Genomic DNA, 14,092 nt, shown 5'->3' with positions numbered 1-14,092 from the left:
CCAGCAGACTCTCTGGACCCAAATCGATAAGCTATATTTTTGCAGATGATCTGGTATTATTGTACCACGGCCACAAGTGGAAGCAACCAACAAAAAGACAAAACAAATCTCAGTTTACAACCACCTCAGAACAAGCTTGCCTCAACATCCCCAAAGTTAAAACCATAGTCCAGAAGAACAGCTAAAAAAGCTCAGACACAGTTACATTGAATGGGAGTGTATTTCAGTGCATTTCAGAAGTTGACATATTCACCTTCCTGAGCAGCATCTGCAGCCCAAAAGTCAATATTAATACCAATAATAGGGTGTTCAATGCAAAATCAATCCGTTTGTATGGAGCAGAAGTATGGAAGACAAAAAAATCATCAGGAAAGTATAATTAACAGTTGCCAGGGCCAGTGAAGAAAGCCATGCACAGGGCTCTTTAAAAAAAGATAAAAGAACAGGAAGAAAAAGAAAGAACAGGAAAGAAATGTGCTCCATAACTTGCATGCAACTGAGGCAAACACAACAATATAACAAACATTGTCAGTAGTTGTAAGGAACTCCATTTCTTTGATCCTGATCACAAGCCCATTGTTAAGACTTTTCATAACAAAACTTAGCCATAGTTTTGTTGGGAACTTTGGAAGTGTTTGTCAACTGGCCACTTGAATTGTTTCCATGAGCACTGGTGGTTTGTAGATTTTCTCAGTACACTCAGCTTGTTCGAGAGGACAGGGTGAACTGAGTCCCCTCTGGTAGTTGTCAGGAATACTCATAGTTCCCAGCTACTGTTGGCTTGAGCACTTGGGGTGCAGTGGAAACAGTAAATAAAGGACAACTTGTGTTTTGTAGGAAAATGATGAAGTTATCAGCTTCGTATTTCATTGTTGTGGCACCAATGTGCAAAGTGAACGGTTTATAAAAAAAGTTCAAGAAATGATCTGGAGTGAATCGAAACATATAGCCAATATATATATTTTTTCTTTTACAGGAACTCAGAGTACAGCAAGACCAAGTTAGAAACAGCAAAGTACAGATGGACATGCAATGTATTGAATCATAACCAATGTGCGTTTAATTTTTTTTAATTTTTAAACCAACCCACATATGTACATTATTTTGATTTGTTTAAGAATTATCATTATTATGTAAGGAAAATGTGCATGCATGTGCAGCTTTTCTTTTAACTAAGAATGATTTAGTCAAGAGAAGGAACACAAAGAGTTTGTGCATGCATCTTTATTAGAGAGGTTGAGCAAGGCAATAATGGCAATAGCCAAGTGGTTAAAGCACTGGACTTTCAATCTGAGGGTCCCGGGTTCAAATTTCGGTAATGACGCAAGGTGCGTAAAGGGTGGAGATTTTTCCGATCTCCAAGGTCAACCTATGTGCAGACCTGTTAGTGCCTGAACCCCCTTAGTGTGTATATATAGAATGCAGAATATCAAATACACATGTTAATGATCCTGTAATCCACATCAGCGTGGGTTCTGGAAACAAGAACATACCACGCACGTAAACCCCTGAAAATGGAGTATAACTGCCTAAATGGTGGGGTAAATTAACAAAACTGTCATACACATAAAATGTTACATGTCTGTATGAGTGTGTTTAACTGAAACCTGATTGAATGACACAGGAAACAAATGACAAGTGCCAAAATGGCAGCTGTCAGTCAGCTCTACCCATGTAGGCAGCCTGTTGTGCAAATGACCCTGTGTTTGTAAAGTGCTTAGAGCCTGGTCTCTGACTGAGGATAAGCGCTGTATACTTGTATCCATATCAAGTATCAGTATCTCCCTTGGATGAGTTCAGAAAATGAGCATGACTACCGTTTCCAGACTGAGCTGGGGTTAAAACATCCATCAGAAAAAATATGAAAAGGGTAGAGTGCCTCTTTATCATCGGCTCATGTTCATTTGCAATCAAAACCTCTGCCTTCTAAACAATTTCTTACAGAAACGATTCATATAAGAAATGCTGTAACACCAATAACAGTATCTAGAAGTATGAAAATGTAGACAGTAGAGTACTAACTTACACATATAAAATGTATTGAAGGTCAAGCATACTGAAAATATGAATGATATCATTGCTTCATTCATGAGTTTGTGGTTCTCTGCATAAAGCATTTCATAAATACAACAAAAAGGCTGTGCATGCTTTTTTTTTCCTTTCTTTTTCTTTTTTTTCAACTTTAAAATTTGTGCTTGAATTACCCCCAGCTAGGAAAATTAGATCCTGAGTGTAGAGCATGGGACAATAATGATTTGATATCATGTATATTCTTGTGCATTAATGAATGTGCACACGTCTGTGTGAAATATGTGTGTTCCCATTACTTGTGTATGAAACAAATCAGAACGAGTGTGTGTGTGTGTGTGTGTTTGTGTGTGTGTGTATCTGTGTCTGAGAGAGAGACTGAGACAGAGAAAGAAAGAGAGAGAGAGAATGTGTGGTCATGCACGCATGTGCATGTGTGTGAGTGTATCATTCTGTATGTGATGAGTGTAGGTTTTGAGTGTATTGTCTTTGAATTTGTCTTCATTGAGATGAAGCTGAAAAAGAAGATTGGAAGGGGAAATGTATTCCCAATGACTCTATGTATGTATGTTAATTCAATATTCGAAAGAGATTAACTTGTATTTGTTGTAAACTGTTCCTGCAGTAAATGAGTAATGTCAACGAAAACAAATTAACAACGAAACTTTAACATACATTTTGCATTTAGTTTAGTGCCAACGCAACCCATTTCTAGCCAAGTCAGCATCACAGTCCACCGTACCCACAGTCAACAGAGACCCTGGCGATAGGTGCTAGAAATCAATAAGGTTCAAGAATAACTGATCGTCTGCTGCACTCGCTACCTGCAGTCTGTAAACGAAACTCTTCACAGCATTCTACAACTTACCAATTCGAAATTCCCCTGGTCCTTTCAATGTCAAACACTGCCCGTCTGTGAGGTTCTTCAGAGACACGATTTTGTGCTTCGAGTCATCCATTGGACTGATGGCCAGAGAAGAATGGCACGAATATGGGCATTACTGGCACACAATCTTCCTTTCACTTCTGCCTACTCCATCGTCGCGTTTTCACAGATCACGTGCCACAAACAACACTCTTTTCTTCCTTCTTTCGTAAAGATTTGCTACTTATTCCCCCCTGTTTAACATGACACTGGAAGGGGCGTGGGTTGGGGTTGTTTGGGGGTCAGTCTTCATTGAGCAGCCACTGGATATAATAAGATTTTGCAGTAGATATTCATCATTTTAATAAATTAGACAAACGTATCATTATTTAATCTTTTTATCATCCAGTGTAACTATGTTATTCATGTTAGTAAATATGCGGTTATCGTCCGCATCAGAAAAAAAAGTATGAAATCAGTTTCTGGAATGAGTTAATTCTTCTTCTTGCATGTTTCATATTCAGAGATGGGTGTAAGATCACCTGTATGCCCTCAGTCTATTACATTGCAAATTTATATTTCTTTACTGATCATTCCTGCAAACACCAGTGACCAGCTAAATGACATGAAACAAACAAAAAAGTATGTACTGTTTATATTCTCTTCTTTCTCCTATTTTCCAAAGTATGTTTTCTTATTTACAGGCATGTTTGGAGTAGATTCGTTGTTCAAATAAATCAAAGGAAGGTGGCAAAATGGTTAAGACGCTCTGCTGCCAATACAGATAGTCTGCGAGGGTGTGGGTTCAAATCCCGCTCTCGCCCTTTCTCCCAAGTTTGACTGGAAAATCAAACTGAGCATCTAGTCTTTCGGATTAGACGATAAACTGAGGACCCGTGTACAGCACGCATTTGGCGCACAGAAAAAGAACCCATGGCAACGAGTGTTGTCCTCTGGCAAGATCATGTACAAAGAAATCCACTCTGATAGGTACACAAATATATAAGCATGCACTCAAGGCTTGACAAGCTGGTTGAGTTATGCTGTTGTCAGGCATCTGACTAGCAGATGTGGTGTAGCATATACGGATCTGTCCAAATGCAGTGACGCCTCCTTCAGAAACTGAAATAAGAAATTACAACTGACTACAAGCCTTTGAAGCACTGTATGTGGTGACCTTATGTGGCGCTGACACTCCTACTAACAAGACTTAGATGGCATTGAAGCGGGTGGGGTGGGGTGTAGTTTTTGTCTTTTGTTTGATTTGGGATCGGTATGAGAAAGAGAGAAAACATTGTGTAGCATAAGACATGAAGGCCTGAGCATGGTGTTGATAGGCAAATGGAAGGCATAATCAGATAACAGCATTCGATAGTGTCTTCAGCAACAGAACAGTGTTTACATGTCCGTGTTCATGTCCTGAGCACACATCTAATTCATTCTTTTTTCATGGGCTGCAACTCCCATGATCACTTGTATGTTAACTAGTGGGTTTTTACGTGTATGGCCCTTCTTTTTTCATGGGCTGCAACTCCCATGTTCACTTGTATGTCAATGAGTGGGTTTTTACGTGTATGGCCATTTTTACCCTGCCATGTAGGCAGCCATACTCTGTTTTCGGGGGTATGTAATTCATAAGTTCAGAGCAATCTCCTCAAACATGTATAATTAGCAACATCAGTTTATCTAATTGAGAACAGTTGGCTCAGCTGGTTGAATGCCAGGTTCATACTCACACATGAGCAACATAATGTAACTGGTATATTTATTGCCCATTTTAACATGTCATTCTGGCGTCAGCCCAGTGTTAGATACTTTTCAAAAGAAGGTCATCTTAATCAGCCATGTCTGAGGTGGGTGTAGATGTTAAACCAGACTATTACATATCGTAAATGTATCTTCTCAAAATAAGTTACTCTCACACTGCTGTCCTTCATACATAGGCAACGGTCACACCCAGGCATGTCCTTTTCCAGTCCAGACACCAAAAGTAAATTGAGCTACTAATATTGCCTTGTCAGACCATCAACATAAAGGCCACTCACCTGAGGAGACCCTTACACTGCTGTCAAATCACTTCCTGATTAGGATACCATTATTAGGTACAGTATCTCTACCACCACCCACTTTCCAACCACCACCCTTTGGAATGAGTGGAGGAGGTGAAGAGAGAGAAAGGAGGGGATTGTATGTGAGGACACAGGAAAAGCAGGGAAAATGATTACCTTAATTTGAGGAAGGAAACCTCTTGTCTGAATCACATAGCATTCTCTTTAATAAGTTTTTACAGTCTGCGACATGACCATCACCCCATTTCCTTGCTTTCTCTCACTGTGTCTTTCACTCTGTGCATCACAAGAACAATATTATGCTGATTGATGTTTATTTCGAATTTTTATTTTTACAAGTTCACATATACTTTATTCATGTATCTCAAAAATAGAATGCAAACCATTATCTATTCCATCCCACTACTACAAAATTAGATGCTTCCGCATGGAAGATAACCAAATTGAAACATTCTAAAGGTAAAATGTTCATCAAAACATTCCAGTGCTGAAGAACATGTGAAATGACCACTAATGAGAATACTCAAGCACAAATTGTTACAAGCGAGATATCCACTGATAAATAAACTAATAAACAGATAAAGAATGTATTCATTTTTTTTAATACAAACACGTCATTCACACTAAAGTATTCCAGCATATCTTTAGTAGGCATGAAGTGTCTAACTAAATCCAACTGTTATCTTTAAAAAAAGAAAAAAGAAAAAAAAGTCATACCAGATTCGCTGTTTTCATAAGGCAAAGCATTAAACTGAAAGAATCAAATCAACTTAATCTTACAATGCTGATGCACTTGTTTATTTTATACAGTAACAAAAATAGAAATAAATAAAACAGAATAATAATAATCAAACTCTAAATGGACACAAAAAACCCATCAGATCAAACTAAATCTGTTTCACTTTTGGAAAGTTTTCACTTAATGAAAAACAATCCTTATACTCAAATCTAGCCAAAACTTTATCAACACTTCAATTACATTCATTTCATCATGACATAATTTCTTGATCCCCCCCCCCCCCCCCCTCCTCCTTTAATGCTTATTACAAAAAAACCCTTCAACATTTGCACACATAGAGCATACCTTTTCTAAACAACAGTACTGAAAAGGGGAAAAGGGGGTGGGGGCAAACACAGGTATGGGAGGGACATTCAAAACTGCAAAAAGACATGATAGAATAATTATGCCATCACCTTTCAAACAAGTTTTCTATATATAGCGCTGATGACAAGGAAACAATTATATGCAAACATATGCACAAACAGGATGATTCAGAGAAGAAAATAAAATTTCCCTATAATTTGGCATTATCTATGGAAGCATCCAGAAAAAAATTCTGCCCAAATCATCCACTTTGTAAAACTGCAAATAGAAAATTAATAAACAAAAGAGGTGCAAACAAATAATGATAACAGAGCCCCATGAATGGTGAACCTATATGCAGGAGGGAAGCAAAGCTTTCTGATCTTGGTATTTGTATTATAAATCCAAATCCACAGAAAAGAAAAATATCCAAAACCTTCCACAAAATGTTGCCTCAATGGCAGGCACTTGCTCAGTTCAAGCAATTACTTCCTGTTATTGATCACTGTTATTTATCAATGCACCCCAAGTGTCCTGATCATCAGCTACAGATTTTATTCTTCATCTGGATTTTTTTCCATTTTTCTGAACTCTAAAACACATGTATACTGACACTAACAGTTCTGAATTGTTATAACTGCATAGCAGTCAACAGAACGGGCAAGACACCCAATGGCAATCTCACAAAATATTTCTCCCAATCAGTCAAACCATCAAATCCAAACTTCTCGGTAGTAAATGCTTGAAAATATGATTCACACATTCTTTTCATATGCACAAAACCAAATTCAATCTTTCTGCATTCAAACAAGCCACAACTAAAGAGGAGAAAAAATTCTCTGAGGAGGTATTCAGGCCAGTACTGATCGCATTTGATACACATTCAGATCCTTTATTTTGCAAATGAAGCATAAGGTTAACTTTGGAAACATGTACATTTACACGAGATACTGACTTAAAATAGTTAAATATAAATAATAAGACAAGAACAGTGACTTAAAAAATAATGTTATCAGTAGACAGTGATTAACAATTCATATGCAAAAAGGTGTTCCTGTCCATACTCTTGTTCAGGCTAGGGATATCAATTAAAAAATGGATATTAACATCTATATCTCAACAGAAGTAAATATGACATTAAAATAAAATCAAATGCAAACAAAAAGATAAAACCAGTTATTATAAATCCTGTATGTGCATATTCAAAAGATTACTTCAGCAACTCTTGAAGACATATAAAATCGATTCAAGCCTCATTTTAAATAATCATGCAGGTTGAGCTCATTTCAGATCCTGTCAGCAACAAAGTTACCTCTGTTTAACAGTCTAGGGTCAATAACTTTGCTCTGGATTTGAAATTCTTTCTGCCCATGAGCAAAACATACCAGAGTACACAATCTTGATCAATAGGCTTTGTTCTCATCAGAATCTCTCAGGAGGCTATACAACACAGACAAGTGGGTGTATGTGATATGTTAAGTGCAAGTTTGTGCAAGCGCTATATGTTCAATATTTGTAAATGACCTGTACTATCATAGGCTTGAAGCAAAAAGGAAAAAAAAAGGTAACTGTGTTACTGCAATGATATTCTTGCAACAGAATTTTTCTAATGATCTTTCTAAATCAAGATTAGAAGCACTGTGAACACCTTGGAACAGTTTGGGACTTGTCAAGTAATGAAACACAACTTTCTATGATCGTTAACAAAACTGAATAAGAAAATGATTTAAGATTAAAACCTTTTTTAAAGTGCTTAAAAGTAATTGAAACAAGTACACACACAAATGGCTTGGTTTCCCGCCTGGTCTCACTGACGTAGCACTCTATTGTCGCCAAAGCTGAGGCTACCACTTCAATCCATTGTCGAAGAATACAAGGTAGGGAAGGCAAGACTTCTCAGCATGCTCGAAGACTCAGGAGACAGTATTGTGAGATCCAACCAACTCCAGCTGAAGACTGGCAGAAAATGCAAAGTCAGGGAGGTAGTCAGTGCAGCGAAAGAAAGTCTCAAGATGAAGGAAATAACAGGACACACCCAAACCAACAGACAGGGCCTGGAATTGACAAAGATGGAATGGTGGTCCAAGGTAAAGGGGAAAGCAAAAAGAGACACGACTGTACAGGAGATCAAGGATGATGATAAAAGAGTCCAGAAGGCAGTCCAGCAAGGCCAGTGATCAGCATGGGAAAATGCACTCCAAAGAAGCCTCAGCTGGAGCGACATGTGGAACATGGCCCCTTTGAGGTTCAGCTTTATCCTCAGAGCTGTGTATGACCTCCTTCCCTTGAATACAAACTTGGTGAAATTAGGGAAAACAGAGGACACTGCGTGCACACTCTGCTATAGCAAACAAACAGTGGGATGTCTTCAGCTCATGCAATGCAGTGCAAAGCCATGGATGGTACCACATGGAGGCACCACCAAGTGCTAAAGAAAGTGCACATGTAGTGAGCATTGTCCAAGGAGCACCCACACCACCAGAAGTTCCAGGAGAGTTTCTCTCTGCAGAAGGCAGTTAAGTCTGGTCAGGAACAGCTGTAATATCTGAAGCATGGAAACATGGGCTGCTGGATGTAGCCGAAGATTGGGAATGCACAGCTGACCCACCAGAGGTGAAGAAACATCCGGAAATCATCAGCAAGAGCGGCATGAGACCTGACACAGTACTCCACTCCAAGGCAACGAAAGCGATTCTGATTGAGCTCACTGTGCCATACAAAAGCAGAATGGAGGAAGCCCACATCAACAAGAGAAGTATGCAAGTCTAGCCAGCAGCCTGAGAGAATCTGGCTTCCAAGCCAGAGTCCTAGCCATTGAGACTGGGACAAGAGAGCTTGTGAGCTCATCTGCTAACAGCCTCATGAAACAGCTGTTGATTTCTCGCAGAGAAAGGACATGGGCTCTCAAGGCAATGGCAAAAGCAGCAGAAAAGAGTTCAAGCTGGATCTGGAGGAGGAATGGTGAATAAACTTCATAAGGATTAAATTTCCCCACTCAAACTAGGCGTACATTGACTCAGTGGTGGTTAAAATGTCTGCAGGAAAGGTGATTCAGTCCTGAAGTGGTGACCAGTCTGGAGGCGCAGGCTCAAACCTGCTGAGGACCAGGAGAAAAAAAAAAGAAAAAAAAAAGAAAAAAAAAGCGGCAATACAAGGGCATTCAGGAGTCATGACCTGGGTGTGGCCCGCACCCAACAGAGTGTAAGGAGTTAAGGGCTGAACACTTGAAAGAGGGGGGCTTCTTCTCTGAAGACCTTGTACTGTCCACCTCTCCCTAGGATTTCTGATCACTAATTGAAACAAGCTCCCCAACTTCATCAGGATGTCATTAAAAGTTGTGGTCCTTTGGCAATTATTCAAAATAAGTTGAAAGCCTGAACATCCAGTTCAATTATTTAGGATTTGATGGCCAAGGGTTGCTCAGGAGTAGATGTACAATGGTACCCAAGCACTGCTCATGCATTATTTGTAAATGGCATTGTTGCAATGCTGTTTTCGAGTTCACCAACACATCATTGGATGTGTTCAAAACAAAACAATTGTTCACAAATTTACTGTGAATAAAACTTTAAAATTCATTTTTACAATTCTAATATATCAGGCTACCTTGTCACCTACAATCAGTCTTCCTTGTATTCATCACAAGGATACCCAAGTGATTTGACTGATTGATTTGACTGATAATTGTCCTCACGATCCCTCTTTTCATGAACAAATTGGAAATTATTTGGGAAATTTTCGAATTTTACATGAACACCTAGAACCTTTATTGCACTGGCATACATACATCTACCTACACAGCATGCATACATTACCTGCAACAAAGTCAAATCCTATTTTGTTCAGGTGGTTGTTATTTGGTTGTGTGCTTCATAGTCTTTTGGTGCTCTATTTGCATTTCCGAGACCAGTAGTGGGACTCAAACAATAAAAAGTGGCAATTCTTCATCATAAAAGGTCAAGTCAATGCTGCTTATTATGCTAGCGCACAGACAGATCAAAGGTACATTAGAACAAACCCAGAAACTTCCTCAAAAAGGAAGCTCTGGACTTGTCCTTATACCTATCATTTGACATGTACACATAGCAACAATGACAAAGAAATGTACAAACAATCAGCCGCTGTGGCGAAGTGGTTAGCGTCGCGGAATGACGGACGGGAGAACGTGGGTTCAAATCCCAGCGGAGGTGGGTTTTTCAGCCTGTGGGCTTAAATAGGGAGACTGGGACCACACAGTCAAGTGTCATCCACTTCAAGGATGCGTCTTTGGGTGTGTTGCTCTAATTACCTGACCAACGCTGCAAGTGTCTGTATCTCTCAGGCCTGGTTGACACAGGGATATCATTGTGACAGGAAGTGTAGAGTACAGCCTTGTCACCCAGTCCCAAACCAAAATGGACCTCCATATCAACATCCTCCTCCTTCATCATCATCAATATAAACAAAACAGTCTCAAAGTCTGTGGCCTTTCATGCCCTGCTCTCATGGTGACCTCAGTTTTGACACCCCTCCACTTCTGTGCTTGAGGCGAGTGCTGTCAATGTCTTCAGTGTTAGCAGATTCATGGGGGGCTGTTGTTTGAGAGACGTGGTGGCAGTCTCCACTCCGGGAGGGCGCTCACTCAGTCTGGCTCTGCGACTAAGCTATTATTGTCGTTAGTAGGAGGCTTAGTAGGTGGTGTCCTAAGTATGTTGAATCAGAACAGGCACCACTGAACACCACCGAAGTGACTCAGCAGCAGTGCAGGGTCTCCTCTGGTGTGTGGCCTCCTGGCGACCTAACATCGATGGTTCCCTGCAGACTGTCAACGATGGAACTGTGACAGATGAACCCGGGTGTGGTTGTGTATGGGGGAATCCAAATGAGCGGCATGGGAGTAATGCCAATGAAATGGTGCAGATGATGGGACAGCAAAAAAAAAAAAAAAAAAGTATAAACCCAAATTAGCTTTCTATTCAACACTGGCATAGCCTTTTAATACACAAGGAAAAGAAGTATCTGGATTTGTACCTCTTATTCACCTTTGTGCTAGCTGAATGGGCAGCTTAAGCAGTATTGATTTGAAGCTAGGTAGCTTGTGCATGAAGAGTTATCACTCTGAACTGTTTGTTAATCATCTACTCTCCTTGCCTAATTATTCTTTTATAGTAGTGTGACTCACTTCATACACCATGTGCATTGTAAAACTACAAAGTGGCTTTAAACAAGGAAGCAGGTGACCCTACCTAGCAGAAAATGAACTCAACAGAACAATTTTGATGTTGGCACAACACTGGAAAGTTGTTAACCTTCCATTAAAAAACAAAAAACTCAAAAGAATACTGCTTATCTTCTGGCACAATTCCACCTCAAATCAAGAGAGGAAGGCGAATGAACAGGTGCAGAGCAATCAAAGGAGAACTCAAGACCATGAAGCACACATGGGGTACCGTTCAGAGACTGGCCCAAAACAAACAAGAGTGGAAGTTCTTTGTTGCTGCCCAACATGCCAAAGGGAATAAAGGGCAGTAAGTAATATCAAAACAAACTGCAACCGGTCTGAACAAAATACAAAGAAATCAGGACAGATGGCATCACAGTGTCCTAGTTAACCAGTAACTGCGATCATCATGTAACACATTAATTCATTAAAAACAAAACGTATAACAGTTAATACAGTAGAAATTTTCAGTAGAAGACAAAAATAGGAAATCAATACCTTATATATATAATAAAATGACTGATAGGGGGATGATATGTAGAAAGTAAAAAAGTGTGTGATGCCATCTTTCTGAAACTGATATTCCCTGTTTTACTATTGCTGAAACCCCACTCAGCTGTGAAGGCCCTGCCATGGCAAACTGCTCAAGACAAAAACTGCTGAACACCAAACACCTCCACAAAGACAAAAAGGCATTGACATAACAGCACCATTCCCTGAGGATGACATAAAAAGAGCATCGTTTAATCAGAAAGGATGCGTAGATTGTTGCTGTTTATTCTATTTTTGAATATCATTTAGCAAGAACCTTTACAGAAAGACGTGAATTATGAAAAACAAATGTATGCATGTGAGAAAGGTGAAGAAACTGTGCACGCAATGACAAGACAATGAATACAAAATATCCAAGAATTACATCAAAAAGGGAATTGAGGAGTTTAGAGTGGGTCTAAGGGATATATATTTAAAAAAAAAAAAAAAAAAAAAAAAAAAAAAACCTCATAAAGACTGCTGCTTGAAAAGGCACTTTTTGGGGGCGTTGTTTCTGACCTGTGAGCAGGGCTATTCTGTGTTTCCATTTCATTAAAACAAAAGAAAAAAAACAAGACAAACTTAACTTTTCAGAATGCATCGAGAACAAAACACATAAAAAAGTAAATTCATAAGCCCATCATCCAATTTTCCTAGATTTTTTTTTTTTTTTTAAACAGCAAAATATTTGCAGAACAGGAACGTGAACAGGATGAATGCCACGGTGAAAACAACTATGATTAAAGCTACTTCTTTTGAAGAAAAAAGAAACAACTAACAAAACAAAAATCAGGCACTCCAAAAATAGATTGATCATGTTCCACACATTTCATATGTTTCAGACATAAAGTGATAAACTGCCTTTGCTCATTAAATACTATCAAAACATAAATCAGCGTAAGGCAGAGGGGAGGTGTCGTAGCAGAACTGGTTGGGCATTGGGGATTCTGCGGTCACCAGTGATCAGAGTTCAACGCACCACTAAGGCGTTGTGTTGTGTTTTTGTTGGGTGAGGAACTTTACTCCAGCTTTCCTCATTCCACCCAGATGTGACTGGGTACCTGACTTCTGCTGGGGTAGGTGAAAGCGGTGGAAGGAAGGGATTGGGGTTCCTCTTCCTATGCAAAGCCTAAGACACAGTGAATAGTTATGAATACACTGCCCCTACAGACATAAAAGGCTATGGGACCTACGGAAGATGAACAAACCTGAGACACATGGGCTAAGTTCATGAACAATATTGTGGCATATGACCAATAATCATGATGCCCAGTCAAATATAAAAAACAACAACCAGCATTAAAAAAAAAAAAAAAAAAAAAAAAGTGGGTGCAAACTGAAAAACAAACAAACCGATTATGTATGTACATTTCTATGTGGAGAAAACCCTCTTAAGACACAGTTCATGATTCATCAAGCCTGTTAAGCAGAGTGTAGTCTGTAATCTGTTATGACAGTGAACAAAGGGTGACAATGAAAGTCCCATGAGACAAGAACAAAGTGAAGAGACGTGTACATCTGCGTGCATGTTTGCACTCATGTTTAAGTAGAATCATCTTTGTACAAAAGTGTATGCACACAGATGAATGGTATCCATCATCATTTGCACATGAGCCTGTCCATATTCCATGTCTAAAAATAAAAGGGAAGGTATTCAAAAAACAAAACCAAAAAACCCTAAAATATAAAATGCAGAAATAAGACAATGCATTTGTTCATGTGAAAAAACAACCACCAACAACAATTGTAAATTAATTTGAGAAAAATTGTGCAAAATATAACACTGACTGAGGTGCAGCTGGTTTTCCCGAAAAAAATTAATCACCCATGGTGACAGACCAAAATAGTCCATTGTGACATCTTCACTCCAGGTCATTTCGGTAAAGCACGTTCATAGGATCTCCCACAGGGTTTGTCAAGTTTCATGAAATCATTTGAAATGCTTTTTTTGGGTGTGGGGTTGGGTGTATGGTTGTTGTTTCCGAAAGATAACCCCAACTGTTAAAAAATATTGTCCCTGATCCTGCCAAGAGGTTTAAGTCACGTTGAAATCCCTGTCAACAGTTGGACAGATGAATATATACACCAAAACACACATACATGACATGGCTCCCACATACTTCTTATGAACAGAAAACCACTAACCATCCCACTACTAACAAACACAAAAACCACACACACACACACAAACCAACTTTCCCACACTGTTGACTGAAGCACCATTCTGGTTCTTGTAATGACTCAGCTGATTGTACATGGAAACAATGACACAGAAATTTCCTTACTGATCAACAAGGCTCTACATTGTGCAACAG

General features: G+C 39.2%; 1 protein-coding gene across 1 annotated transcript in view; it reads right to left on the bottom strand.

Annotated features, from left to right (window-relative positions):
• The window catches only part of LOC143285037 (uncharacterized), a 39,564-nt gene extending 36,506 nt beyond the window's left edge, over positions 1 to 3,058 (bottom strand). The window contains exon 1 of the mRNA XM_076592219.1: positions 2,897 to 3,058. Within this exon, the coding sequence (XP_076448334.1) occupies positions 2,897 to 2,987 (91 nt within the window). The 5' untranslated portion in view covers positions 2,988 to 3,058. The remainder of the gene's footprint in view (positions 1 to 2,896) is intronic.
• Positions 3,059 to 14,092: the final 11,034 nt, after the last annotated feature.

This window comes from Babylonia areolata, chromosome 8 (assembly GCF_041734735.1).
Source record: "Babylonia areolata isolate BAREFJ2019XMU chromosome 8, ASM4173473v1, whole genome shotgun sequence".
NCBI lineage: Eukaryota > Metazoa > Mollusca > Gastropoda > Neogastropoda > Buccinidae > Babylonia > Babylonia areolata.
Note: the sequence above shows the minus strand (reverse complement) of the source record. Positions and strands in the feature narration are given on the sequence as shown.